The following is a 27,405-nucleotide window of genomic DNA, read 5'->3' on the forward strand; positions in this document are numbered from 1 at the left end:
GCCTCACATTCAATATTTTCTTTCCTTTGATAACTACTCTGTTAATATGTTCCACCCATGTCGTTCGAGTGTCAAAACTGACCCACAGGAACCTAAACACTCCCACCCTCTACAGATTCCTGCCATACAGCTTTAGGCATATTTCCTCCCCAACCTTCCTTCTAGTAAAAAACACAGTCTGTTTTTTCTCAACTGAGAACTTGAAGCCCCACCTGAAGGACCACTGTTCAACTTCTCTGATCGCTCCTGGCTGTAGGCCTATGGGAAATATTACTCCCTCTCTTCCACAGCGCCCCGTCATCCTCAAACAATGACCTCCCAATATCTGGTGTCACCTGGGAGAATACATAATCAATCAGAATGGAGAACAACAAAGAACTAATCACACTTCCCTGGAGGGTACCATTATCTACCTCATAACTTTCTGACAAAGAGCTCCCCACCTTCACTTGTATTGATTGTCCAAAAAGGAAGTCCTCCAACCCCCATGCTATCCAATTGATAAGCAGGCCCTCCTTCCACATCATAGGCCTTCTCTTCATTGAAGAAAACGGCTACCACCACCTCCTTATTTGCCTGTGCCTTCCGTATGACTGACTGTAGGCACAGTATATGATCCATCGTTCCCCTGCCTTTCCTGAACCCACTTTGATCTGCTGACATTAGTCCTTTACTCTCCAGGAAGTACGTCAGCCTTTCTGTTATCATCCTTTCCATATGTTTACAGACATGAGATGTCAAAGATATCGGCCTATAACTTGATGGACTAGTAGGGTCTTTCCCTGATTTCCGTATCGGCACAGCTACTGCCTGCTTCCAACTGTCAGGCAGCTTTCCTTCCTGCCACACCTTATTGTAAAGGCCCAATACTTTTCCCATTGCAGTGTCACTCATGATGTAACACATCTCATCCTTCCCAGATGTTACCCCAGCTTTACGTAAAAGGGGCATTCAATGCATCCTCCACAACCTCTCTCTGATCCAGGATCCCTGGATGCTCTCCTCTGACCCTCTCTTTTCCATGCTGTCCCTCGTCCTTTAGATTATTTGAGCTGTGGACCTTCACAAATGCCTAGGCTAAAATCTCTGCCTTCTCCATGTCTCTCATTGCAACAGTCTCCCCACTTTTCAGCACAGGGAGATCCCAATCTACTCTGACCCCACTCATCCTCTTAATCATCCCCCATACCTCTCCCACATGAGTAGTCCTGCCGATGTTTCCACAGAACTGGCGCCGACACTCCCTCTTAGCTGTCCTAATGGTCCTCCTTACTACTGCTTATGCTTGTTTATACTGTTTCAGGTGCTGATAGTTATGGGACCTTTTCAACATCCTGAAAGCCCTGTTCCTACTTTTCACAGCTTCTCTGCACTCTTCAGTCCACCAGGGAACTGCCTTCCTCCTTCTCCCCCCCGTACCCATAGGAATCACCTGCCTTCCTCCTTCTCCCGCCCGTACCCATAGGAATCACCTGCCTTCCTCCTTCTCCCCCCCGTACCCATAGGAATCACCTGCCTTCCTCCTTCTCCCCCCCGTACCCATAGGAATCACCTGCCTTCCTCCTTCTCCCCCCGTACCCATAGGAATCACCTGCCTTCCTCCTTCTCCCGCCCGTACCCATAGGAATCACCTGCCTTCCTCCTTCTCCCCCCCGTACCCATAGGAATCACCTGCCTTGCTCCTTCTCCCCCCGTACCCATAGGAATCACCTGCCTTGCTCCTTCTCCCCCCGTACCCATAGGAATCACCTGCCTTGCTCCTTCTCCCCCCCGTACCCATAGGAATCACCTGGCTTGCAGCCCCTACTATTGCTCTGCTTACTGTTTCTATATCTGAACTGAGAACCACCTGCAACAGCCCGTTCACTCAACTCCTGAAACTGACCCCATTCTGCTTTCCCAAATATCCATCTCCTTATCCCATTTCCTGCTGTATCTTCCACCCTCATTCCTACAGTACACATGATTGGGTAGTGATGACTACTCCTTGTAGATTCCTCCCATACCTTCCAACTAGATCTGCCTTCCAACTACATCTCAAGTAAGATCGAGCAGATTCATTTCCAGTTACTGGGTCAATCCTGGTTCCCCGGCCGTCATTAAGGCACACATGCCCTTTCTCACCCAGGAGTTCCTCCAACACTTGTCCATTTACATCAGTCCGTGACCCTCCCCAGAGTGGACTGTGGGCATTAAAATCCCCACACCACATCAACCGTCTCCTATCTTGACCTTCTACACTCCCAAGAGCCATCAACTCTAGTCTCTTACACAGGTTGTAAAAGTTCACTATTACCAGATCCCCTCTCCCAACCACACTTCTACCACTGCATACTCCTGCTCAACTCCCTCTCCCAATCTACTTGGACGTAAACTGTCCAAATTGGAAAATAGCATGGTTAGCCTGCGTTTAGACAGGCAGCCCAATTCTTATCCTTTTTCCACTAATTGGTCTTTTGACCAATCACATCAGACCTTTTCAACAGATCTTTTTCAGAGCTGATCTGATTGGTCAAAGACCAATTAGTGAAACAAGGATCAGAATTGGGCTGCCTGTCTAAACGCAGCCTAAGTGAGCTTGAGCCAAACTGAATTAGGAGGTATCAATCAATTCAGTGTAATATTATATGATAATGTTAATCACTGTGTCTTTGAAGGTCTGTGTTCTTGAAAATGCTAGAAATATTATAGCTATACGATAATGGATGAAATGCATGGGAAAACGAACCTATTCATTATTCCGAGCTATTACGTACATAATGCTGCAGGACTTTCATGATAGGACTTTCATATGATAATACAACACATTTCTCAATGCCAGATACAGGATGCTCCCTGCTGTGAAAGACTACCCCCACTGTGAAAACGTCAGATCCATTGAAAAAAATAAGCTTATACTGCCATCTGGTGAAATGTATTGATATTGTTAATGTACAATTAACAGTGTAAAATAATATATAATAATAATATGCCATTTAGCAGACGCTTTTATCCAAAGCGACTTACAGTCATGTGTGCATACATATTTACATATGGGTGGTCCCGGGGATCGAACCCACTACCCTGGCGATACAAGCACCATGCTCTACCAATTGAGCTACAGAGGACCACATATATGATGGACTTGTCTCATACAAACTCATACACATAAAAACACAAGGACATTTCATTTCTTTATTAATTTTGTAAATGATTTGAGCTGGTGTACAGGGTAAATTATCTATAGATGTCTTCGGATTTCATTTGATTAAAAGGCTTGTACATGTATATATATATATTTTTTCATATTTGACCTCTCCATGACAATATAAAAGCAAACAAAACAAGTTCAAATATGCACAAGGCCCCTATTTTTCCCAGGTTGCAGGCATTACCCATAACTCAACAGCCTCTTGGTAGCTATGATGCTAAAAGTACATCCATAAAATAACTATAATCCCGCTGACAAGTAAGGGTGCATAGCATTCTAAGTAAATATATATTTTCATATATTTTATATATATTCATTTATATTAAAAACATTTTCTGTGCATGTGCGCAGGTGCATTCCTTAGTATTGAGTAATATGCAATTGCGTTAATAATGTCTTCAATCCATTCTAAAGGAGTATACATGTGTTCTCTAGTTTTTGCAACAGTTAATATTCTTGCATGAACTTGGTTTATGTCGTCACCTCCATGGTCTGAAGTCCTATCCACTCCTCCCTCTCCTTGACTCTTCCACTCAACCTGTCACTGTGTGGAAGGAAGCCTTAGAACTGGCTCAATCTCTTTTTGGTTTTAGGGTGCAGGGATAGAATGGGGGTGGGCGGTGTTGAGGAAAAATATTTGTCATCTAAACCCTAGCCAGTGAAGCCACCATGTTGTCTCAGAGAGTTGTCTAACTAACCCTCTACCACCATAGATCCTTATCGCCCAGTCTGCTTTCCCTGTCTACCACCTCCCCAAGTCTCCAGAACCAACCCCATTACATCCAGACTTAAAGACTGTAGGCCTGCACTGTGTATACACACATGACTAGATACATAAACCAAACTAAGAAGCATAATGAATGTATAATGTATGTATATCTGGCTTTCCTAAAGCTCTTACTGAGCCAACCTTAAGCTGTCACCTGGAGGTGCTTCACCATTCCTCTTTCTGTTGCCCCCATAGCTTTGACCCAGTCAAGGTGTGGTCATAAAAATGATATGTTTTAATGGTGCAGAGGGAGGGATAGATGATCAAAACTAAAACTAGAGTTTAGATGTGTTTTCTCTTTCTCTTTCTCATTCTCTCGTTCTGATTATGCATCGTTGGGTTATATGAACTTATATCTATTCATATGTATGAGTGTTCAATGTTATACAGTTTCAGATCCTGAGTTCCATTGATAGACTCAACAGCCTGACATCTAGCCTACCTACTCAACTAATATCTATAGAGCAAGACCTTACATTCATTATCTGTGGCTACAGAGGCTGATAAACCACGGGGCCTGGACTGGAGATTCATTTAAATGTATGTGTATTATTATTGCAGAGTGTTCGTTCATATACTCTCTGGAGTGTTTGTGATAAGTTTTCCTCCGATATGAGCAATGTAATGTATTAAGATCAGTTATGATACAATGCCAAGAGGATGTACAGTATTACATCTAATCTATATGATGTAGGATGTTATACTGGACTGAGGTAACACTACTTTAAAGCATGTTTAAATTAGGTCAGGGACTGGAGAGCCTCTGTTCTATGTCCAGCAGTAGTGTTACATCACCTTCACACCCATGCCAATTCACCTCCCTCAACCCTGCACTGTCATTTTTCAACACTAAATGACGCTGTACTGTGTCAGTCTCAATTGTACTTACAATCAGCGGACACATTACACACACACACGCTCGCATACACACACACGCACACACACACCATTAGAATTTCTCCTTAAAAGAAAATATGAATGCCATTAAGGCTTAAATGAACAATGAGTGGACACTTTTGGACGGATTGCATAAACCTCAGTGAATGGCTATTCCTTGCCACTCCAACCTTCAAACACACACAATCAAAAACCAAACACTGTTGGGAGAAAAACATTTGAAATAATAAAATAACTCTCCAGTAATGCAAACCAGTAACTCAGTCCACTAACTTGTCTCCTTTGTCTACTTTACGCAACCAAAATGGAAACTATTTATGTTCCATGCAGGTCAAGTGGATAGCAGGAGGCTTACTGGGGCTCTGGCATCTCTCCTAATCAGACAGTACATCTAAGGTGAAAGTAGTAAGGACGCCTATGCTCAGGTGGATCATGTACTATGATCAGTGTAATCATAGCACCCGCCCCCCACCCTCCCACACACACACATAAAGACCTACTCTTTCGACCAAAGTTATTGCTTTCCTTTAAACAAACAGACAATACATTTCTGATAGGAAAAGGGGTAGGGGTGTACAGACAGGAGAGGGGTGAGAGGAAAGGAGACAGGTTTGTGGTGGGGTTGTGTGGGCTCACAGTTGTGGGTCAATATTACAGTTTCTTATCACAGTGATTGGTGGCTGGTTGTCTTCGCTACACTACTGAGAGTTGCCAACAAAACAAGCAACACTTACAATCCCAACACTTTCAAATGTCTGTAGATACCTACCTCTCTCTGGCTAACTATCACCTGTAACCAGCTTAACCAGTGCTACATTATTACCTGTAGTGGTGAAGTTAGTTCTTTACCCTTATTGAATGACGGGTAGGTGCTGAGATGATCTGTAAACCCTCTTGGATATGTCCTGTGATATCAGACTGACAATCTGTTGCTGTGTGACAAAGACACACCAGAGGGGAGTTGCTACGTTAATTAGGGGGACTCTGACCCCTGCTGGTAGAGAACAGAACTGCTACATAATATCCACATTGAGAGGAACAGGATTGCTGCATCTACACTGAAAAGCTGGGGGAGTGGAGGGAGACAGGGCAGGGTGTGCAGTGCAGGTAGAGGTGCAGGGAGGATGGGGTGTATAGATGAATGAGGTGGGTGGGCTGCATACATACAGGAGACGGTGGTGACAGGATCCACCAGACAAACTGGACTATAGCTGCACACATATAGTAGGGTAAGGGAAAGGTCTACCCAACGTCCTCATCATTGCACCAGCCTTTACTCCAATAACATTCACCCTGGAAACACACAAACCACTCCAGGGAGGTTGGTTGTGGGGTTAGGGAGGAAAGTCAACACAGAAACTCCTCTTCCTAAAACACAAAGAACCGTGAAATGTCTCTGAAGCCGGAGCAAAGGGAGGGAGCACATGAAAATCACAAAAGAACAAATAACCGGACACACAAAAATGGACAGATAAAACAGGCAGAATGACACAAAGGTTTGTTTTGTTTGTTCTCATACCCACCAGATCTCAAGATATATAGAATATATAAGCATAGAGTTAACCAAACAAGAAAACCAGGGCAGAAGGATAGTTTAGGTGTCTGAAACAGCAGCATCATCAGCATCACATAGGGTTTTTGTGACAAAAAACACAGGTAACACTCAGTCACGTAGCATTTCAGTGCAGATAGAATATACAACGCCAATATCCTAAGTGTAGGCTACTGGAGTGGGACAGTGGAGGGCTGAAACTAGCCTGTGATGTATTTTATTAATTTTTTGCTGGAAGAGTCTGTTCAGTGTGACAGGGAGGACGAGTGACCTGTTGCCTAGAGATAATTCAGAAGTTTCACAAACAAACGCTGCCCTGTTTCTTTAGAAAAGGGACGTATGACATATTCACCTTGCCCTACACTCCATCATGGCCTCCCATACAGGAGTGATCTCTTCCCTCCCTCCCCTCCCTCCCTCCCCCCAACCATCCCCACAACCCCTAGTACTGTAGTTAAAGACAGGCCATGCGCCAGCAGTCATTCATGCTGATACATATAACAGGAAACACGTTTTGGTTGCTAGTTTTTTTTGTCTCTGTTTGGTTTTTGTTTTATATGAAATCATGCTCCTAGCCTAGTAGTTGACGCTTTTGGATTGTTTCTTTTTTTAAAAAGGTAAGAAAACTACAAGTAAATCCATTTCCTTCTCATGATCATCGGCTTAGCCGTTGTGGTTGTGGTTATTATGAAGTTAGTGTTTTGTTCGTTCCAATCTCTCTTCTTTTCTCTCCATTATTCTCCTCCTCTTCATTCCTCCTGTCACCTGCTGCCGGTCATGTGTCTAAGTAGGATGGTTTTGGTGTGGGGCTCAAATCCTGGAGGGAAAGAGAAACAGAGGTTTATATGGAGCAAGGACAAGGTTCCCATCAGTGTGAGGAGAATCAGACCAAACAGTTCTGTTGGATCGGCATGCAGGGTGCAAAAATCAAGAAGCCAGAGACCAATCAGTAAATGTGAGTAGGCATACCTTCCTTTCAAGCATGGAAATAGGGGACTCCAGATACCAGAGTCATTACACTGAGTATGCCAAACATTAGGGACACCTGTTGAGCGTGAAAAACCCAGCAGCGTTGCAGTTCTTGACACAAACCGCGCCTGGCACCTACTACCATACCCCATTCAAAGGCACTTCAATCTTTTGTCTTGCCCATTCATCCTCTGAATGGCACACATACAAAATCCATGTTTCAATTGTCTCAAGGCTTAAAACCCCCTCTTTAACCTTTTACTGCAGTGGGCTAAATCAGGGTCAGAGTGTTTCTTGGTAGTCTTAAACAAATCCTATTTGAAACAAAAGTGTACACCTCACACATGGTTATGGGCTTAAAAAAAAGAACTTTAAATGTATTCAATTTTAAGTTTGCATCCCAATATTACACTTTATATACATACAGTGGGGAGAACAAGTATTTGATACACTGCTGATTTAGCAGGTTTTCCTACTTACAAAGCATGTAGAGGTCTGTAATTTTTATCATAGGTACACTTCAACTGTGAGAGACGGAATCTAAAACAAAAATCCAGAAAATCACATTGTATGATTTTTAAGAAATAATTTGCATTTTATTGCATGACATAAGTATTTGATCACCTACCAACCAGTAAGAATTCCGGCTCTCACAGACCTGTTAGTTTTTCATTAAGAAGCCCTCCTGTTCTCCACTCATTACCTGTATTAACTGCACCTGTTTGAACCCGTTACCTGTATAAAAGACACCTGTCCACACACTCAATCAAACAGACTCCAACCTCTCCACAATGGCCAAGACCAGAGAGCTGTGTAAGGACATCAGGGATAAAAGTGTAGACCTGCACAAGGCTGGGATGGGCTACAGGACAATAGGCAAGCAGCTTGGTGAGAAGGCAACAACTGTTGGCGCAATTATTAGAAAATGGAAGAAGTTCAAGATGACGGTCAATCACCCTCGGTCTGGGGCTCCAATGCAAGATCTCACCTCGTGGGGCATCAATGATCATGAGGAAGGTGAGGGATCAGCCCAGAACTACACGGCAGGACCTGGTCAATGACCTGAAGAGAGCTGGGACCACAGTCTCAAAGAAAACCATTAGTAACACACTACGCCGTCATGGATTAAAATCCTGCAGCGCACACAAGGTCCCCCTGCTCAAGCCAGCGCACGTCCAGGCCCGTCTGAAGTTTGCCAATGACCATCTGGATGATCCAGAGGAGGAATGGGAAAAGGTCATGTGGTCTGATGAGACAAATATAGAGCTTTTTGGTCAAAACTCCACTCGCCGTGTTTGGAGGAAGAAGGATGAGTACAACCCCAAGAACACCATCCCAACCGTGAAGCATGGAGGTGGAAACATCATTCTTTGGGGATGCTTTTCTGCAAAGGGGACAGGACGACTGCACCGTATTGAGGGGAGGATGGATGGGGCCATGTATCGCGAGATCTTGGCCAACAACCTCCTTCCCTCAGTAAGATCATTGAAGATGGGTTGTGGCTGGGTCTTCCAGCATGACAACAACCCGAAACACACAGCCAGGGCAACTAAGGAGTGGCTCCGTAAGAAGCATCTCAAGGTCCTGGAGTGGCCTAGCCAGTCTCCAGACCTGAACCCAATAGAAAATCTTTGGAGGGAGCAGAAAGTCCGTATTGCCCAGCGACAGCCCCGAAACCTGAAGGATCTGAAAAGGTATGGAGGAGTGGGCCAAAATCCCTGCTGCAGTGTGTGCAAACCTGGTCAAGACCTACAGGAAACGTATGATCTCTGTAATTGCAAACAAAGGTTTCTGTACCAAATATTAAGTTCTGCTTTTCTGATGTATCAAATACTTATGTCATGCAATAAAATGCAAATTAATTCCTTAAAAATCATACAATGTGATTTTCTGGATTTTTGTTTTAGATTCCGTCTCTCACAGTTGAAGTGTACCTATGATAAAAAATTACAGACCTCTACATGCTTTGTAAGTAGGAAAACCTGCAAAATCGGCAGTGTATCAAATACTTGTTCTCTCCACTGTAACAGAAGACTGAAATATAACAAAACTGTTTTACATAGAAACACCGGATTTCTGTGTTAAAACCCCCCAATAATGTCTATTAATTATGAAATTATTAAAAATATTAATAACATTCCCCCCATGAGGCCACTAGATCATATGACTGCAGGAAAGGGCTACCCTGTCTCCTCCCCTTCATCTACACAGATATTTCACCTGGATTCACCTGGTCAGTCTATGCCATGGAAAGAGCAGGTGTCCTTAATGTTTTTTATAAACTGGGTGGTTCGAGCCCTGAATGCTGATTGGCTGAAAGCCACGGGTATGACAAAACATTTATTTTTACTGCTCTAATTACGTTGGTAACCAGTTTATAATAGCAATAAGGCACCTCAGGGGTTTGTGGTATATGGCCAATATCCCACGGCTAAGGGCTGTATCCAGGCACTCAGCGATGCGTCGTGCATAAGAACAGCCGTTAGCCGTGGTATATTGGCCATATACCACACCTCCTCAGGCCTTATTGCTTAAGTATACTCAGTATCTACTGCTCTGGGGGGCTCTATTTCTCCTACTTTAAGAGAGTGTTGTGTATTGTCAATCAAGTATGTGATTTTAACAAGTCATTGGTCTGTTTATAATGAAATGTTTTGTCAAGATCTGTCTTACTGATCAAAGTGAAACTGAGTGGAGTAGTTGGTGCTGTGTCTGGTCTGAAATGTCAGCAATCTGAATTTAAGGCTACTGCATTCCGCATGGGACCTGTTTCTCGTCTGGGTGTGTCACTCACTCACTCACTCACTCACTCACTCACTCACTCACTCACTCACTCACTCACTCACTCACATACGATCCAGATAGTTTTCATTTGAAAGAACAACTGGCCTGTCAACTTTGACCTATGAAAACATGCTGGATCCCCAGCACCCTTTGCTAGTCTAGAGCCACATGCCATGCCATCTATAATAGGCACAACAGTCAGCACTAACATAAACATAGGGTGAAAAATACTGCATGTAGCTAGACCTACTGTATTTTTCTTATCAAACATTTTTTTTTGTCATTTAGCAGACACTCTTATCCAGAGCAACTTACAGTTAGTGAGTGCATACATTTTTCATACTGGCCCCCCGTGGGAAACGAACCCACAACCCTGGCGTTGCAAGCGCCATGCTCTACCAACTGAGCTACAGGGGACTAACAAACCCTGTCAGACATAGCATTAGTACTACACCACCAAATAGTGACACATATTGAACTGACCCTTCACACCGTGCTGAATACCCACTAACACAATCTATACACACTGATCACAGAATCTGCTGTAGTTTAGACTCTCCTAAGACAGTGTGACAACAACTGTGCTATACATCCAACTGTATTTGACACACTGATACTCATCTACAGCAAAACACTACACACTAATATACTATCTTATAAAGCCATATGTACAGAGGTATCTGGGTAAGGAGATCGAGAGGTCCGGTCAACCTTTCCTATTTTATTATTTTCTGATAGAACATCTGGAAATAGATAGGGGGAGATAGGCAATGAAGAGGACAAAGAGAGGAAAGTTTAAGGGCATAGACAGGAATGGCCGAGTCGGGACTCATACCTCTGTTGCCGGGGGATATGTGTAGTCCAGACTTGAGAGCGTTACCGTTCAACCAGACTTAGTTTTAATATTAAATGTGAATCTACTAAATCAATGCCACCCCACAGTCATACTGTAACATATTAATGCACAGTAGTTGCATCAAATGCCAATTATACAGTATAAGTTCAATGCTAATCCACATCAAATGTCACTCTGCACTGCAGTGCTACAATTAGCTAAATGTCATTAGTACTGAATTACTGTAACAACATCATCAGGTCTATTTAATCCAGACAGAGAGGCAGGATTAAATGGAGGAGCCCTAACCCAGGTCAGTCAGTCCCGTACCTGCGGGGACGTGTCCCTCTGCCACTCTGTCTGCATGCTTCCCTCACTGCTTTACTCTCCGCAGACTGGCACATTTCACTATCTGAGCACCCTTCTTCACATCCACAATATCCAGCTACATCAGGGAGGAGGGGGGTTGGTGGGAGAGGTTTGCAAGGGGAGAGCCAGGGGTGGAGGAGAGGAGGGACAGAGACAGGTGGAGGAGAGGATGAGTGTAGGAGGGAGAGGAGGGAGTAGAAGTGAGAGAGAATTAGTAGGAGAACAAACATATGTGGAGGAGGGAGAGGGAATCAGGAGAGAGGGAGACATAGAGGAGGGAGAGGGAGCAGTGGCACAGTGTGTGAGAGGTGAAAGAGAAGGATGAGGTGAAGAGGTGTATGAAGACACAAGGGTGGAGAGGAGAAGAGGTTAAAGTGACAATTGAGTTAATGAGCAAAGAGAGGGAGTTGACGGGAAGACAAGAAAAGGAGAGGAAAGGAGAGAACTCAAGAGAGGAGATATGATGGAAAGACAGCCAAACCAAGAGAGATGGGGTGGGGGTTGGAAAGACAGACAGGAAAGAGAAAAGGAAGAAGCATCAGAAACTGACATGGAATAGAGAGAACTGCAGGTTGGAGTGATACAGCACACAGTCACAGTTAATGGACTATAGAGATGGACGGGGGGCAGAGAAGACAGATAGACAGAGTCAGTCAATGTGGGTTACTGAAGGGGAGAGAATGGACCTCATTACATTAGCACAGCAAGAGCAACCAACCAACACCCAGACATTCATATCAACTGGAGAGAAAGAGACATCTATCTATGGACTGACTGGAGACAGAGCAGATATCAGAACTGACTGCTGTTATGAAACCTGTAAGCATTAGTTTGTTGTTTCAGCCAATGCAGAGAGACAGTGCAAGCTATCAGAGCAGGATGCAGTTGTGGACTATTTGGTTGGTCCTACATGCAGGTCGGGATAGAGAGGGTGGACATGATGGGGAAATGAAGCACAGATGAGTGAGGCTTGCAAGTTGGATACAAAGTACAGCATGAGGACACTCACACAATCAATATTGTTTTCAGTTTTTTGTAGCTAGGAGGTTGGGGAATGACAACACAGGTTGATCTAAATTACAAACACACATACACACACATCCCATTCACACGCCACAGCCCATGCAGGTTTAGCCCACTATGGTCTACTTTGGACTAGCATAGGAATCTATATTGCCTAGCCCAGCACAGTAAAGAGTTCCAAGTTCCCAGCTACACCCTTGTCATCTTCTGTAGTGGTTGATTGTTACATTGAGTCCAGTCCCTATATAAATTCAGGTCAGTTTACAGATTGGCCCTGATGAGCCCTGTATGGTCCAGTTAGTCTCAGTCTACTTTAACTGTGAATCAATGCTCTTCTTATGACAGATGAATGCGTTTCTTTAGAGTCTCAGCCCCTCGTACAGTAGCCCAGGTGAGTATGGCCTGGCTGATGCAGATCAGTGGCCCACCTTGCTGCTCAGGACGGCGTAGTTAATGAACTGCTCCGCCTCAGCCTCCAGCTCATCCTGCAGAGAGCCATCCACGCTCACTGACCGCTCCTGACACCCCTCATCATCTGAGCCCTTCCCCCTGCGCACCACCTTCCGCACAATCTACACCACACACACACACACACACACACACACACACACACACACACACACACACACACACACACACACACACACACACACAACAGGGGAGGGAGAGAGAGGAGGATGAGAGGATGAGAGAGGGTGGTGGGAAAGAGAGGTTAAGAAAGACAGATTGGTAGACGAGAGAGAGACGGGGGAAGAAGGGAAAGATTGAATGAGGTTCACCCAGGTTTAACTCCTGTCACTCTATTGAGTTCTCTGTGTACCTCTCACTCACAGTAAAGGAACTGAATGTTCATTTTAAAACACTGTCCTGGCTATATGTATCCTTATCAACCCCATCCTTATTAAATCTATGACCCACAACCTTTCATACAGTAACTAAACATGACTGTGACACCTGTGAGTCAGGGATCATTTTCCCATGCCGTGATTACAGTCATGATATTGGAATAAATCAAGGCATGATGATGAATGTGATGGTTCTTGATTATCAATTTAATAATCATTTCTATGTGAGTGTAGTGAGTTGAACATGAATATTAACAGGGGAGAACTGGTAGATAGGCCACAGTGCAGGGCTGTAGAGTAGAGAGAGGCATGCTGGGATAGATGTCTGACCTTCTTGGTGACGATGTTTCCGTGCTCGTCTGTGAACTGCTCCTCACTCACTTGTTCCCCTGGGAGATCCTTGGCCTCATCACCCTACGGGACAGACAACATGTACTAAACATCACAAAACAATACTGTCATACTGCAATACACATGGCATACTGTACCACCACACACACCTGCTCATAGATTAATTAAGCAATAAGGCACAAGGAGGTGTGGTATATGGCCAACATACCACGGCTAAGGACTGTTCTTAAGCACGACACAACACGGAGTGCCTGGATACAGCCCTTAGCCATAGTATATTGGCCATATACAGTGGCGAAAAAAAGTATTTAGTCAGCCACCAATTGTGCAAGTTCTCCCACTTAAAAAGATGAGAGAGGCCTGTAATTTTCATCATAGGTACATGTCAACTATGACAGACAAAATGAGAAAAAAAATCCAGAAAATCACATTGTAGGATTTTTAATGAATTTATTTGCAAATTATGGTGGAAAATAAGTATTTGGTCAATAACAAAAGTTTCTCAATACTTTGTTATATACCCTTTGTTGGCAATGACACTGGGATTTTTGCTCACCGTTCTTGTGATCATTTTGACCCCACGGGGTGAGATCTTGCGTGGAGCCCCAGATCGAGGGAGATTATCAGTGGTCTTGTATGTCTTCCATTTCCTAATAATTGCTCCCACAGTTGATTTCTTCAAACCAAGCTGCTTACCTATTGCAGATTCAGTCTTCCCAGCCTGGTGCAGGTCTACAATTTTGTTTCTGGTGTCCTTTGACAGCTCTTTGGTCTTGGCCATAGTGGAGTTTGGAGTGTGACTGTTTGAGGTTGTGGACAGGTGTCTTTTATACTGATAACAAGTTCAAACAGGTGCCATTAATACAGGTAACGAGTGGAGGACAGAGGAGCCTCTTAAAGAAGAAGTTACAGGTCTGTGAGAGCCAGAAATCTTGCTTGTTTGTAGGTGACCAAATACTTATTGTCACGCCCTGACTCTGAGGACTTGTATTTGTTGAGTCAGGGTGTGTATTTTCTGTGTTGTGTTTGCTATGTCGATGTTCTATGTTTAAGATCTAGAATGTGTAGATCTATGTTGGCTCAGGTGGTTCCCAATCAGAGGCAGCTGTTGCTCGTTGTCTCTGATTGGGGACCATACTTAGGCAGCCTTTTGGCACCTGTTAGTTGTGGGATCTTGTTCCGCGTAAGGTATGTTGTGTGTATGCTACCTTGGACGTCACGTTTCGTTTGTTGTTTTGTCGTGGTGTTTATTCGTTAAATAAACATGTATGCTTATCACGCTGCGCCTTGGTCCTTCTCGTTTGTAAACGATCGTGACACTTATTTTCCACCATAATTTGCAAATAAATTCATAAAAAAATCCTACAATGTGATTTTCTGGATTTTTTTTTCTCAATTTGTCTGTCATAGTTGACGTGTACCTATGATGAAAATTACAGGCCTCTCTCATCTTTTTAAGTGGGAGAACATGCATAATTGGTGGCTGACTAAATACTTTTTTCCCCCACTGTACCACAAACCCCCGAAGTGCCTTATTGCTATTATAAACAGGTTACCAACATAATTAGAGCAGTAAAAATTAATATTTTGTCATACCCGTGATATACCACGGCTGTCAGCCAATTAGCATTCAGGGCTCGAACCACCCAGTTTATAATGGAAAATGAATCAACAGCACACACTTATACAGTAAGGAGTCTGACCAAACCCATATACTCAACATTAACATTACAAAGGGACCAGTCAATACTACCGGAAAGATTGGATCCAAATACTTGATTGGCCAACAACTTTTCTACAGACATTAATGTCACACATGAGTTGTATGTACCAAGTATGAATTGGGAAAACCAGGAGTCAGCAAGCAGAACGAAAAGGGTGCTGGAATCTAGAGCACTTTAAAATAGCCCCCCAGAGAGAGTCTCATCATTTAACCCCAACCCCCAAACCAGAGAGCAGCCTACAGAGAGAGAGAGAGAGAAAGGGAGGGAGGAAAGAGAGAGAGAAAGGGAGGGAGGAAAGACAGAGATATATGGAGATAGTAAATGGTCTGGGGATCACTAATGGCACTGCTGTGGTGTTAGCACTAATACACTCACAGTTGATGAGGTTCATGATAATACAGCTATTACTCCTAATAACATGGGAGACGCCAGTACAGCTATTTATAAGATCAAAAGGTCCCGCAGTTAAACCAGTGAACACAGCTAGCTACATGGCTGTAGGAAAAGCCTGCCCTATCCCCCACAATCCATAGAGGATGGAGTTTTTAGAGTTATTAAAGGTGTTGAGACCAGAAGAGGGCTGGAGGGAGGGGGGAGAATAGGACCATAAGGATGGTAGAGGACTATAGACCTTATTACAGTGAGTTTAGAGACTGAGCTCATAGGTTTAAACACCACACAGGTTGAGCCATTCACAGCTCAACAGCACGTATAAGGCCTGTACAGTATATCTACAGCCTAAATGGGTCTCAACTGTAGGGCTATGGTTTGTTTGAACATCTTTAGTTTTGCCCTTACCTCCCTCTGTTACTATTCTATCTCACATGGCCAAATACTGTATGAACAATATGATCCAGAGAGTTGTTTGAAAATACTTTAAAACTAAAGTTGTTGTTGCAAAGTAGTTCTATCATGTATCCTGTATATTCATAATCTAAGGACAAGTAAGCATACTGTATGTATGAGTTTAAATTCTACAATATAAATTAACGACTGTTTTATTAACATAATCTTTCCTTACTGATCCCATTACGGATAAATTGCATTGTCAAAAGTTAATGCGGTAAACAAGCAGAAAGAGGTATCTCTCCACCCTCTCCACTCGCCTCAACCCTGACGAACATTTCCCCCTGTCACAGCCAGACATTAAATCACCTCTGAGCTTTACAAACACACACACACACGCACATGCGCACGCGCACACGCACACACACACACTACAACCATTTGCTTTCCACCACACTGTTACACTCCCCTTCATTATTTTGTTCCATTGCCAGTCAATTGTCTCTCTCATCCTCCTCCCCCTCCCCTCTCTGTTGGGTACCTTGAGGATGACCCTGCGGCGGACCACGTGGGTGGTGACGTTCTCCTCCTCGTCGGCCATGCCCTCGGCCTCGCCCAGCTCGCGGTCCAGCGCAGCGTGCACATAGGTGAGCACAGAGCGCAGGGAGCCGCTGGCTATATGCATCACATTCTGACCGCTGATCACCAGGAAGGCCAGCAGCACAAAGCTGAAGAGCAGCTCAGTCACCAGGGCCCACATCACTCACAGCCCCTCCAAGCTTCTACCTCTGCAAACTCTCAAAGCAACCCAGCAACCCAGTGGAGCGCTTTACACACCCACTCTCACACACCCACCCACACGCCTACCCACGCACACACTAACACACACACTAACACACACACGTCTGTGCAGACTCTCGCCAACTATCCACGACACTTCTCTCCGTTAGTCTGGGGCAACAGCTGCACCCTCAGGCCTTCTCTCCTCTCAACAGGGCTGGCGTCTTGTCCTTCTTTCTCTCCCTCCGTTTGTGTCCCTTCTTCAGCAAGCTCTACTCCACCAGACCCTGTTCCTTCTTTCTCTGGCTCCGTCTCCCTCTCTCTCTCCGTCTGTCAGCTGGTCAGTAGGAATGGCTGACCCTGCCATCAGATCCAGGTGGCTGCAACTTTGGGAGGCTTAAATTTCCTCTCCCTCTCTCTCTCTCTCTTTCGTTCGCTCGCTCTCTCCCTTCTGCACTTCCAAAAACAACCCCCTGCTCCCTCTCTATCTTCCAGCCATGTGATCTGCACTCTTTAAATACCTCTGGCTGCTCCAGAGAGGTGCTCTGCTCTGTAAGGCTGAGAGGCTGAGAGTGAGAATAACAGACTTGCACCCTGACCAACAGAACTCCCTTAGGTACTCATACTATACTCCCTCAGGTACTCATACTATACTCCCTCAGGTACTCATACTGTACTCCCTCTGGTACACACAACCATACTTTCACACTTACATTATTATTCCAATGGCATGTAGGTGTATGTTCCACCACCACACATAATTATTCTGTAATGGTTTGGGATCTATTTTACTTACCCAGTACAGTAAGATGCAGATAGTCTGCAGCAAGACCATTTCCTGCCACTTATTCTGTATGGGCAACATTGTAGTCTGTTCTTACTGTACCAACACACTGGCAGTCCCAATATAACCTGGGAGTCCCAATATAACTTCCTACCAGGGATAGCCCACAGAGACTGAAATAGCCCCTTTTGCCCTCTCACTGCGTAGCAAAGTTGAGCTGTCCTTTAGAGTGCTCTGGTGCAGTGCCAGAATGCTAGATGACACGTGTGATGGGTTGGGATTGGGGATCCGGTGACAGGGGCTGCTATATTTGGCTTGACAGGCAGTTTGTGCCCTTCTTGGGCCTTCTGTTTGTATGTGTGTGGGCATGAGAGGAGAGAGGGATTACAGTATATATAATCTAATTCAGTTATAGCCTTCTGTCACTGGGTTTGGACATTTTAGGAGACACTCTTATCCAAAGCGACTTACAGGAGCACATCTACAGATTTTTCACCTAGTCGGCTTGGGGATTTGAACCAGTGAACTTTCGGTTATTGGCCCAACGCTCTTAACCGCTAGGCTACCTGCCACCCCAATAATAAGATGGGTTTCCCACTCACCTGCCGCCTCAGGCATACGTCGTCCCAGGTCTGCAGCTCTGGCACCCTGTGAGGGAACCCCAGGCCCTTCTCAAACGGCTGGGTGCCCCTGAAATGCCCACGCAGGAGCTCAGAGTGCCCCATGTCCCGCACTGGCTGAAGCAAGGCCTCCTGGGACACGCGGGACTGACTGGGGTCCACGTCCATGGCAGCGCGCACTGATGACATCATTGAGTCCATGGCCTGCCTGGGTTTGGCTGTCTGTGAGCCCAACCAGGCCTGAGTGTGGTCCGTGACAGGTTGCCAACCTGGACCTGACTGCTCCTGCAGGTAGGACAGGAAAGAGCCTCCACCACCTCCACCACTGCCTCTACTACCACTGCTGCCACCACTGGACCTAAGGAGGCAGAGGATGAGTGAGAATAGGAGAAAGGAGGAGAGAGATGAAGAGAGGTGGAGAGAGAGGACAAGTGAGAGGAGAAGTGACAAAGGAGTGAAAGGAGGAGAGAGAGGCCAATGTGTGTCAAATGTGTGTCAAACAAAAGCTGACTAATAGTCCTTCATAGACATTCTGTTACTAAAAGTAAATATTGTATTATTAGGTTAGGAAACACGGCAACATTGAAGTGTCCTAAGGCTCAGTTGTCTCAGAGGTGAGTGTCTGGACTACCCCCTGTCTGGCCAGTGCTGTGTCCAGCTGAGCTGCAGACTGACTGAGGTCTGAGGACACTCACCTGTCTCCATTACGATCTGCCACGCGGCTCAGACTGGGTGACTTGCTCAGCCGGGTGTACACTCGCTGCTGTTGTCCTGCAACAAGAGAAAGCCCTTCCTCTGAGCCTGTCCCTCCTCCTCCTCCTCCTTCAACTCCAGCTCCATCTCCACCCGCCATGTTGCCTCTGACCGCTGCTGCCTCTGACTTCACGACCTTTGACCCTTGACCCTTGTCCAGCCCATTAACGTTGTATAACGTGGCGGCGATGGTGCCTCCGAACGAAGAAGGGGTGGCAGGGGTGGCTGTGCTGAACGAGGCAGGGGTGGCAGGGGTGGCTGTGCTGAACGAGTCAACAGCCCCCATCTCTGAGTTGTCTTCCACCAGCTCCATGGAGCCACTCAGCCCCCCTCCACTAGCCCCGCTGCCTGGCCGGCCCAGGCTCCCGTACGGCATCCCCAGCAGCCCCTCCGAGTCATCAGCATTGCTGCACTCCAGTGAGGAGTCCTCCACGGCCACTAGGGAGGGGATGTTGCCCGAGGGCCACACCTGCACATCGGACATCTCCATGAGTGTGTCCTCCTCTGTGATGGCCATGGGAGCACACTCCAGACTGGAGACTTCCTGCCAGTAGGGCTCATTGCCGAGCGGGGAGGGCAGGCTGTACTGCATGGAGGGAGGGGAGAGCAGCTCCTCCTGCATTAGCCCGTAACCTGGAGCGACACACAGAGAGGCACACTGACACAGGCCCCCCGCCTTGTTTCGCCTCGCCCCCCACCTTGCCCCACCAGTCCTGGGAGGGACCCCAGGGGGAGGGATGTGCCCCTGCCCAGAAGCAGGGCAGCCATGGGGAGGTGGCAGAGGGGGAGCCCAGGGGGAAAGGGGGGAGAGGAAGGGGCCAGACAGTGGGAGCTGAAGAAGAGGTGCAAGGAGCTAAGGGCGAGGGAGCAAGGGGGGCTCCGGGGGGGTTGACAAGCCAGATCAGCCAGCACTGACAGTGAGAGCAGCAGCGGAGGCAGCAGCAGACACACAGCCAGAGCCAGAGACAAACAGAGAGAGGTCTGCTGGTGACTGGTGCTGCTCCGCTGTCTGCTACCTGCAGGTAGAGGGACAGGAGTTACTGCCTCTGCCCCGAACCAACCTGGGGCTGGGACACACACCTGTCCGCCTGGGACACACACTTACACACACATACATACACATGCCATACACATGTCGATAAACACACAGGCTTACCCACACACACACACACAACCTCTCCCATACACACACCCACAAAACCAGGCAAGTTAAATATTCTAGTCAGGCTGAACAGCATGCATGCAGGCAATCTCGTTATTCAACACACTCACACACACTCTCACCCATCCACAACAGACATTACATTACAAACCTTAGAAAACAAATAACACAACCACATACACATACACAATACACACACAAAGACACAGTCACACCACACATACAAACACATGTTTTATACAGTTTAATTTCTTATAGCTCACTGCAAGCATAGCTGCCCCAAAACTCATTTTTATATCAACAGAGAATCTAACTTTGAGAATTTGCTACGTATGACCCATGAACCTTTGACTCAAGTCACTCCAACAACACCTCTATTTGGAAAAAATACATTTCTTGCCTGGTAGCATGAAGAGCTTTGACTTTTAAACATGCAATGGTGTGGTACAGTAAGCATGGTAAGTTCTCTTTTGATATTGAAACTATCCACTAGGAAACTGTCTCTGGCTATTTGCATGGGGATCCTGCAGGTGTACATGCAACCATCATGTTGACTGGAAAGAGCATAGAACAGACCCAGATACAGCCAGCACAACAGACAGCATCTGAACAAGTGTACGGTGCCAAAGCTGCTTTCTGAGTCTGCTCTCTTCCACACCAACTCACATTTCAGTATCAGTGAACTTAATAGCTACTGTATGAGAAATGACCTGAGAGAGATAGCCAAGTAAATAAAATGTCAAATTCAAGGTCAAGAAGAGCAAAGCAACCTTTTGACTAGTTGAACCTCCTATGATCTCTTTTGTTAAACAACCATCAGGTGTAAATAGAAACAGGGTGACTGCAATTGAGGAAAAGTTGTCCTTTTGTTCAGTGGAACTAACTGGGGATGGCTATAGATACCATAAAAAAACAAAATATATATAAATAAAAACTATTGTGCAACAGTAGCTACTGTACTTCTCTGCTAATACATTACGAAGAATGTATACTAATGAATAGATATGATCATGAGTAACATAAAGATACAATATTTTGAATCAGACAAATAAACCCAGTGAAGAATGGATATGTAGGCTATAAAATGGTAGAAATATAATTGATTATATATTGGCATGAACCGAGAGAAGAGATTAGATTTAGCAAGAGGTAGAAAAGACAGGAGGGATGAGGAGGGAGTGGAGGACGGAGGGAGTGGAGGACGGAGGGGTGAAGTGTATATTTTTGTATACGTACGTGTGTTTCTGTGTGTTTCTGTGTGTTTCTGTGTGTTTCTGTGTGTTTCTGTGACTGCGTATGCGTGTATGTGTGCGAGCGAGCGAAAGAACACTATGTGTGTGTGTGTATACACGAGAGAGAGAAATGCAACATTAGTCATTGTTGGCACTGTTATGCTAAATGTGCAGTGGGTATTAGTGACACCAGCTGGCCTCCTCATCTCTCTCAGCCTTAAAAGACAGCATAACCTCTCTGACATCCCACTCAGAAGGCCAGAGGACTGTGTGTATGTGGGTCAAAAGTTAAACACATTTACATTAGGGCGGCAGCTAGCCTAGCAGTTAAGAGCTTTGGGCCAGTAACCGAAAGGTCGCTGGTTCGAATCCCCAAGACGACTAGGTGAAAAATCTGTTGATGTGCCCTTGAGCAAGGCACTTAACCCTAGTTGCTTTGGATAAGAACGTCTGCTAAATGACTAAAATATTAGTGGTGCACAATAACAGGCATCCTTCACTTAACAAGCACCCTTCAATATGCATCATTCACATAACAAGTACCCTTCACTATGCATCCTTCACTTAACAAGTACCCTTCAAAATGCATCATTTACATAACAAGTATCCTTCACATAACAAGTATCCTTCAATATGCATCCTTCAATATGCATCCTTCATAACAAGCATCCTTCAATATGCATCCTTCACTTAACAAGCATCCTTCAATATGCATAACCCATGTAGATAAAATCCTCTTAACACAAGGTTTAAGACTTCCAGCTGATAAGCTTTCCTCAAATGTGTATACATTACTCTTTAGCCAGTAGGGTGAGGATGATTCATGTCACATAAATATCATGGTATTTGTTTGGAATACCACCTTTTAAGGTTTTGTATGAATAACCTGAACACTTATGGTAGCTGAAAATAGTGTCTCCTGGTGATCATTATGTTTCTACTGTACATGGTTTTAGATTGTCTGTTTGTGTCTGACAATCTAAAAGACAATCTGAAAGACCATCTAAAATCTGTGTGATTCTGCCATCCAGTCTTGTTGCCAGTCCTTCTCTCTCTCTATGTGTGTGTGTCTGTGGGTGGTGTCACTCCCATGGTTAGTTGGATGGTGAGGTGGGGCGGTGACAGACAGAGGGAGGAGGGGATGAGGGAGGGTGTTCGTGGGGAATGAACATGGTGGTCTGACCCTCCTGGTAAAAAGACACACTGTAAACATGAACAAACTGGCTGAAGCTCACATACACAGAGAGAGAGACACAATCACACACTGACTGGAAAAAGGCACACACAGTGAAATACTCACATGAAGACACTGAAGACACTCATAAAAGACAACAATATAAAACACAGACATGTATACACACAAATACACACACACACACACACACACACATACACACGCAGAAAACACACACACACACACATACACACTCACACACCAACACATATGGAACAGAGAGACTGAATGGAACGGTCACATGAACACACTCCCTGCAAATATGAGGTGTGTGACAGAGAAAGGGCATAGATACTACATCCCCTAATTCTGGAGTGACTCAAAGACACAGGACAAACACACACATACACACAAACAACTGATCAACAACATGTCACAACATTCATACATGAACAGAGCAGTCAAAATACACAGTTAAAAAGGGTTCAGGACCTTTTTACCCCCCACAGAGAATAATATACTGTAGAGGATCTAAACAGGCAGACTAAACAGTCAGGTCATTCCCCAGCATGCATGCCATGCAATATCAGTCTGATAGTAAAGCAGCTACAAGGTGCAGAGGCATAAACAGCTCCCAGACTACATCTCCCATAGGCCCTGTAGCTCAGTTGGTAGAGCATGGCGTTTGCAACGCCAGGGTTGTGGGTTCGATTCCCACGGGGGGCCAGTATGAAAATGTATGCACTCACTAACTGTAAGTCGCTCTGGATAAGAGCGTCTGCTAAATGACTAAAAATGTTTAAGAAATAGGCCACTCATTCCAATACATCCATGCAAGCATTTAGGAGCTGGAGGACGAGAGTGGGCCTCATGCACATGCAGACAGGCAGGAGGGCAGGGAGGGAAACACAGAGAGGGAGGATATGGGGGAAGAGGACAGAAAGAGAGAGAGAAAGAAAGACATGCGCAGAGCAAAAGAGAGATCGACAGAGACGGGGAGAGGACGAAAAAAGAGAGAGAGATGACAGAGAGAGAGTGATGGAACAAGGGACACCTCCCCACTCCCGGGGGTGTGTGAGGGGGATTGGTCACGGAGCAGACGGTTAAAAAGGTGGAATTTTCAAGAGTACTAAAATAAAGAGTTATAAAAAAAATAGGCACAACTGGTCATCAAAATAAAGATAAGGGCCAGAGGTCAACATGAGGTCGGAGGGCATGAGTTCAGAGGTCGGAGAGGAGGAGTGAGAAGGAGGAAGAGTAGGGCGGCCAGGCTGCAGATGTCCAGAGAAACACAAAGAGAGAGGTGACAGATAGTCAAAAGGAACAAGTTCCGGGGTTCCCAGAGGGACACACAGTGCACCGAATGGAATGACCCCTGGTCTGAAGAGACTCCTACGGCCCCATGCACACACAGGCAGAGAGTGTAACATTTCCCTTATATAAGCCTAGCTGGATTCAGTTCAGGCCTCCGAGCCTCTCTGGTATTACTAAACTGAACTCATTGTTTTTACTGAGTTGCAAATCATGCGTCTCAGACTCAAACCACTCAAACCACTAGAGTTAAGAAAGAGAGTTGCATGTCAAAATCACTAAGGGCCCAATGTGATGAAAATAAGGAAAAGACAGGAACAGATCGACTGAAAGGTAAAGTAAAAAGAATGGAGATTTCCATAATTTCTACTCTAAATGGTAAAAGAAAAAAACATTTGTTTCCTATAGATACTCTTCCTGACAGTATTGCATGCATCCTGCCTGGGTTAAAAATATAATGTGCAATCTAATTGCGGTCTCCAGGCTTGGATTCCCACTTCAGAATCTATTGTAATTTGAAATAATTTGATTGTGAAGGTTAATTAGGGGACCAAGGGAGTAATCATCTTCCAGACTGACATTTAGTCAGAGAGCGAATCCTCATTCTGTACCATCCCCTGATGTCATATACGGCCCTACCTACATTCTATATCCTCTGAAAAGTCAGGAACAAACTTGTTCAAAATATCAGTCATACTATCATTCATAACTCCAATAGATAAATCATAGACCTCTTGAAAATCATTGCTGTAATAAACATAAACACACACAATACCATGTCTAGAGGTCAGGTTGGTATTGTCCTGTGAGAGTGTAACCACCTTGTTACACAGACAGCGTCAGAGGAAAGAGCTTTGGGATGCAGACTGGACAGGTGTCAGATATCAGATTCACTGCAGCTGTGATCTGACTGAGCATCTCCCGTTTGTCCCTTTGTCCGTCATGATCATATCTATGCATGAGTTACATCACCAGTTATTGCTCCAGTTTGCACTGAGGGGACCTGGCACTTGCTGTCATGACACATGAGACAGTGGGGCACAGAGCAGACCCAGAAGAGAGGTCAGAGCACTCCAGTGATGGTCAGTCCAGTGCAGGGTTTTTTACACCAGTCAAGTGGTGAAACTGGAGTCAATCTGATGTATATCATGCATGTGTAAAATAATAAACCATGAGTAAAAATAGTCAAAGTTTGAGAAGTGACCACTGGAAGCAAAGCCAACTGCAGTATGCTTGAAGGAAAGACTACAGACTGAATTCATGTATGGAAATGATTGTTTTTTACAGACACACAGAAGAGAGGTCATAGCACTCCAGTGATGGTCAGTCCAGTGCAGGTTATCCTGCACTGTATCTCACATATGGCCTATGTAGGCAGATTGTGATTTAAATCATGTTGGATGAAGATGATCATAATGAACTCATAACCAAAATCCTACTTTACAGGAAGTAAAACATAAACCTGTCAAATACACAGATACGACACAGTAGTAACTTAGACACTGAATACAGATCTAACAAAATATACATTTGGCATGAACAGAATCTCACCCAACACACCATACACAGCTGACTAACACAGCATTTCATTTCTTTTTAAATCATCAACTCTCCTATTGCTAACGACTTCATCAAACACATATGAAAACAGATGTTTCTTGAGGTTCCAATTGATCTTTAAATACACTATATATACAAAAGTATGTGGACACCCTTTCAAATTAGTGGCTTCGGCTATTTCAGCCACACCCGTTGCTGACAGGAGTATAAAATCGAGCACACCGCCATGCAATCTCCATAGACAAACATTGGCAGTAGAATGGCCTTAGTGAAGAGCTCAGTGACTTTCAACGTGGCACCGTGAAACGATGCCACCATTCCAACAAGTCAGTTCATAAAATGTCTGCCCTGCTAGAGCTGCCCTGGTCAACTGTAAGTGCTGTTATTGTGAAGTGGAAACATCTAGGAGCAACAACTGTTAGGCCTACTGCTGCTAGGTAGCTCTCTCTCTGCTCTCTCCCTCCCCTCTGTCTGTCCTTGATTGCAGGAGTGAAGTCTGGTGTGCGGGAGTCAGGGTTCCAGCTGCAGCTCATTCACCATAATCACCTCAGCCTTTAAGACCCGGTCAAACTTTCCACTCATCGTCAGATCATAGTCAAGACAACCATATATTTGGAACCTGACTCCTGCCTCCGCTTCACTCCTGCCACCACCATCCTGCTCTCCACTATCGGGCCTCTCCTTTGGACTCACCACGGACACTAGGACATTACGGTACCACACCTGCCCTGACCTGGATCTGTACCTCCCTGTAACCTGGACTTGCTCTTCCCCATTTATTGGAAACCTGGACTATTGAACATTATAATAAACCTGTTAAAACTTCTCTGGCTTGGTGTACTTGTCTGCATTTGGGTTCTATCCAGTTAAATCTTAACAGTATGATCTGACCAACATGAACCCAGCAGACAGTAGCTCGGATACCACCCCAGAGTGCACTCAAATTTGGACTGCCATAGCCAATCAGGGCATTCTACTTGGCCAACATGATACCCTGTTTAAGACGATTGCTGAGGACAGTCAGGTGCTGCTTAATCAGGTTCAATTACTCACCAATCAAGTGTCTGCCCTTACTACCCCTTCAGCCCAGATCAGAGAGCCTTTTGTTCCTGCTCCAGAGCACTATGACGGGAACATGGGAACCTGTGGCGATTTTTTGACTCAATGCTCGTTAGTGTTTGAACAACAGCCCCTCACCTACGCCTCAGAAAGAGCCCGTATTGCCTACCTTATCAACTCTACTAGCGGTTCCGCTCGTGCCTGGGGATCCGCGGTCTGGGAGAGTCAGTCGGACATTTGCAACGCTTACGTGGCCTTCACCACGGAGATGAGGAAGGTTTTTGACCACCCCGTACGAGGCAAGGAGGCTGCGAAACGGTTGTTTCTCTTCGGCAAGGGGGCTCGTAGTGTGGCGGAGATGGCAGTGGAGTTTCGGACTTTAGCAGCAGTGAGTGGTTGGAATGACGAGGCATTACAAGGAGTGTTCATCAATGCTTTGTCTGAGACTTTAAAAGATGAATTGGTGTCATATGATGAATCGCCTACGCTGGATAATCTTATTTCACTCACTATCAGGTTGGATAATCGGATTCGGGAGCGCCGCCGGGAGAGGAGTGTTAGTTCCAAGCAACCTGTCTGTCATCAACAAACTCCTCCCTGCATCGCCCCTACGGAGAGAGCCGGGTCTTCCCGAGTCGATACGAGGAGCACTGAACCCGAAGCCATGGAGATGGGTCGTGCACGGTTGTCCTCAGAGGAGCGTGCACGTCGTATTCAGGCTCGGGTCTGCCTGTATTGTGGAGAAGCTGGTCATTTCGTTCCTTCCTGCCCAGTTCGTCCGGGAAAAGGGCCGGCTCATCATTTATGGGAGAAGTTTTGGTGAGCCGAGCAGCGGATTCTTCCTCTTCTCCCCGCATTCTGCTCCAGGCATCCCTC

General features: G+C 45.4%; 1 protein-coding gene across 18 annotated transcripts in view; it reads right to left on the minus strand.

The window, feature by feature from the left end:
* Positions 1-3,160: 3,160 nt before the first annotated feature.
* Positions 3,161-27,405, minus strand: part of LOC121584885 (ankyrin-1) — a 167,830-nt gene continuing 143,585 nt past the window's right edge. For 15 of the 18 annotated variants that reach the window (XM_041901083.2, XM_041901094.2, XM_041901091.2 and 12 more), the window contains 6 exons: positions 18,974-19,664; positions 18,261-18,636; positions 13,564-13,647; positions 12,817-12,960; positions 11,327-11,441; positions 3,161-7,225 (listed from right to left, as the gene is read on the minus strand). In XM_041901083.2, coding sequence (XP_041757017.2) covers positions 11,370-11,441; positions 12,817-12,960; positions 13,564-13,647; positions 18,261-18,636; positions 18,974-19,664 — 1,367 coding nt within the window. In that variant the 3' untranslated portion in view covers positions 3,161-7,225; positions 11,327-11,369. Of the gene's footprint in view, positions 7,226-11,326; positions 11,442-12,816; positions 12,961-13,563; positions 13,648-16,635; positions 17,448-18,260; positions 18,637-18,973; positions 19,665-27,405 lie in introns of those variants that run through there. The other 3 variants (XM_045225675.1, XM_041901099.2, XM_045225681.1) reach the window with 3 other exon arrangements.

The sequence above is a fragment of the Coregonus clupeaformis genome, chromosome 16 (assembly GCF_020615455.1).
Source record: "Coregonus clupeaformis isolate EN_2021a chromosome 16, ASM2061545v1, whole genome shotgun sequence".
In the NCBI taxonomy this organism is placed as follows: domain Eukaryota; kingdom Metazoa; phylum Chordata; class Actinopteri; order Salmoniformes; family Salmonidae; genus Coregonus; species Coregonus clupeaformis.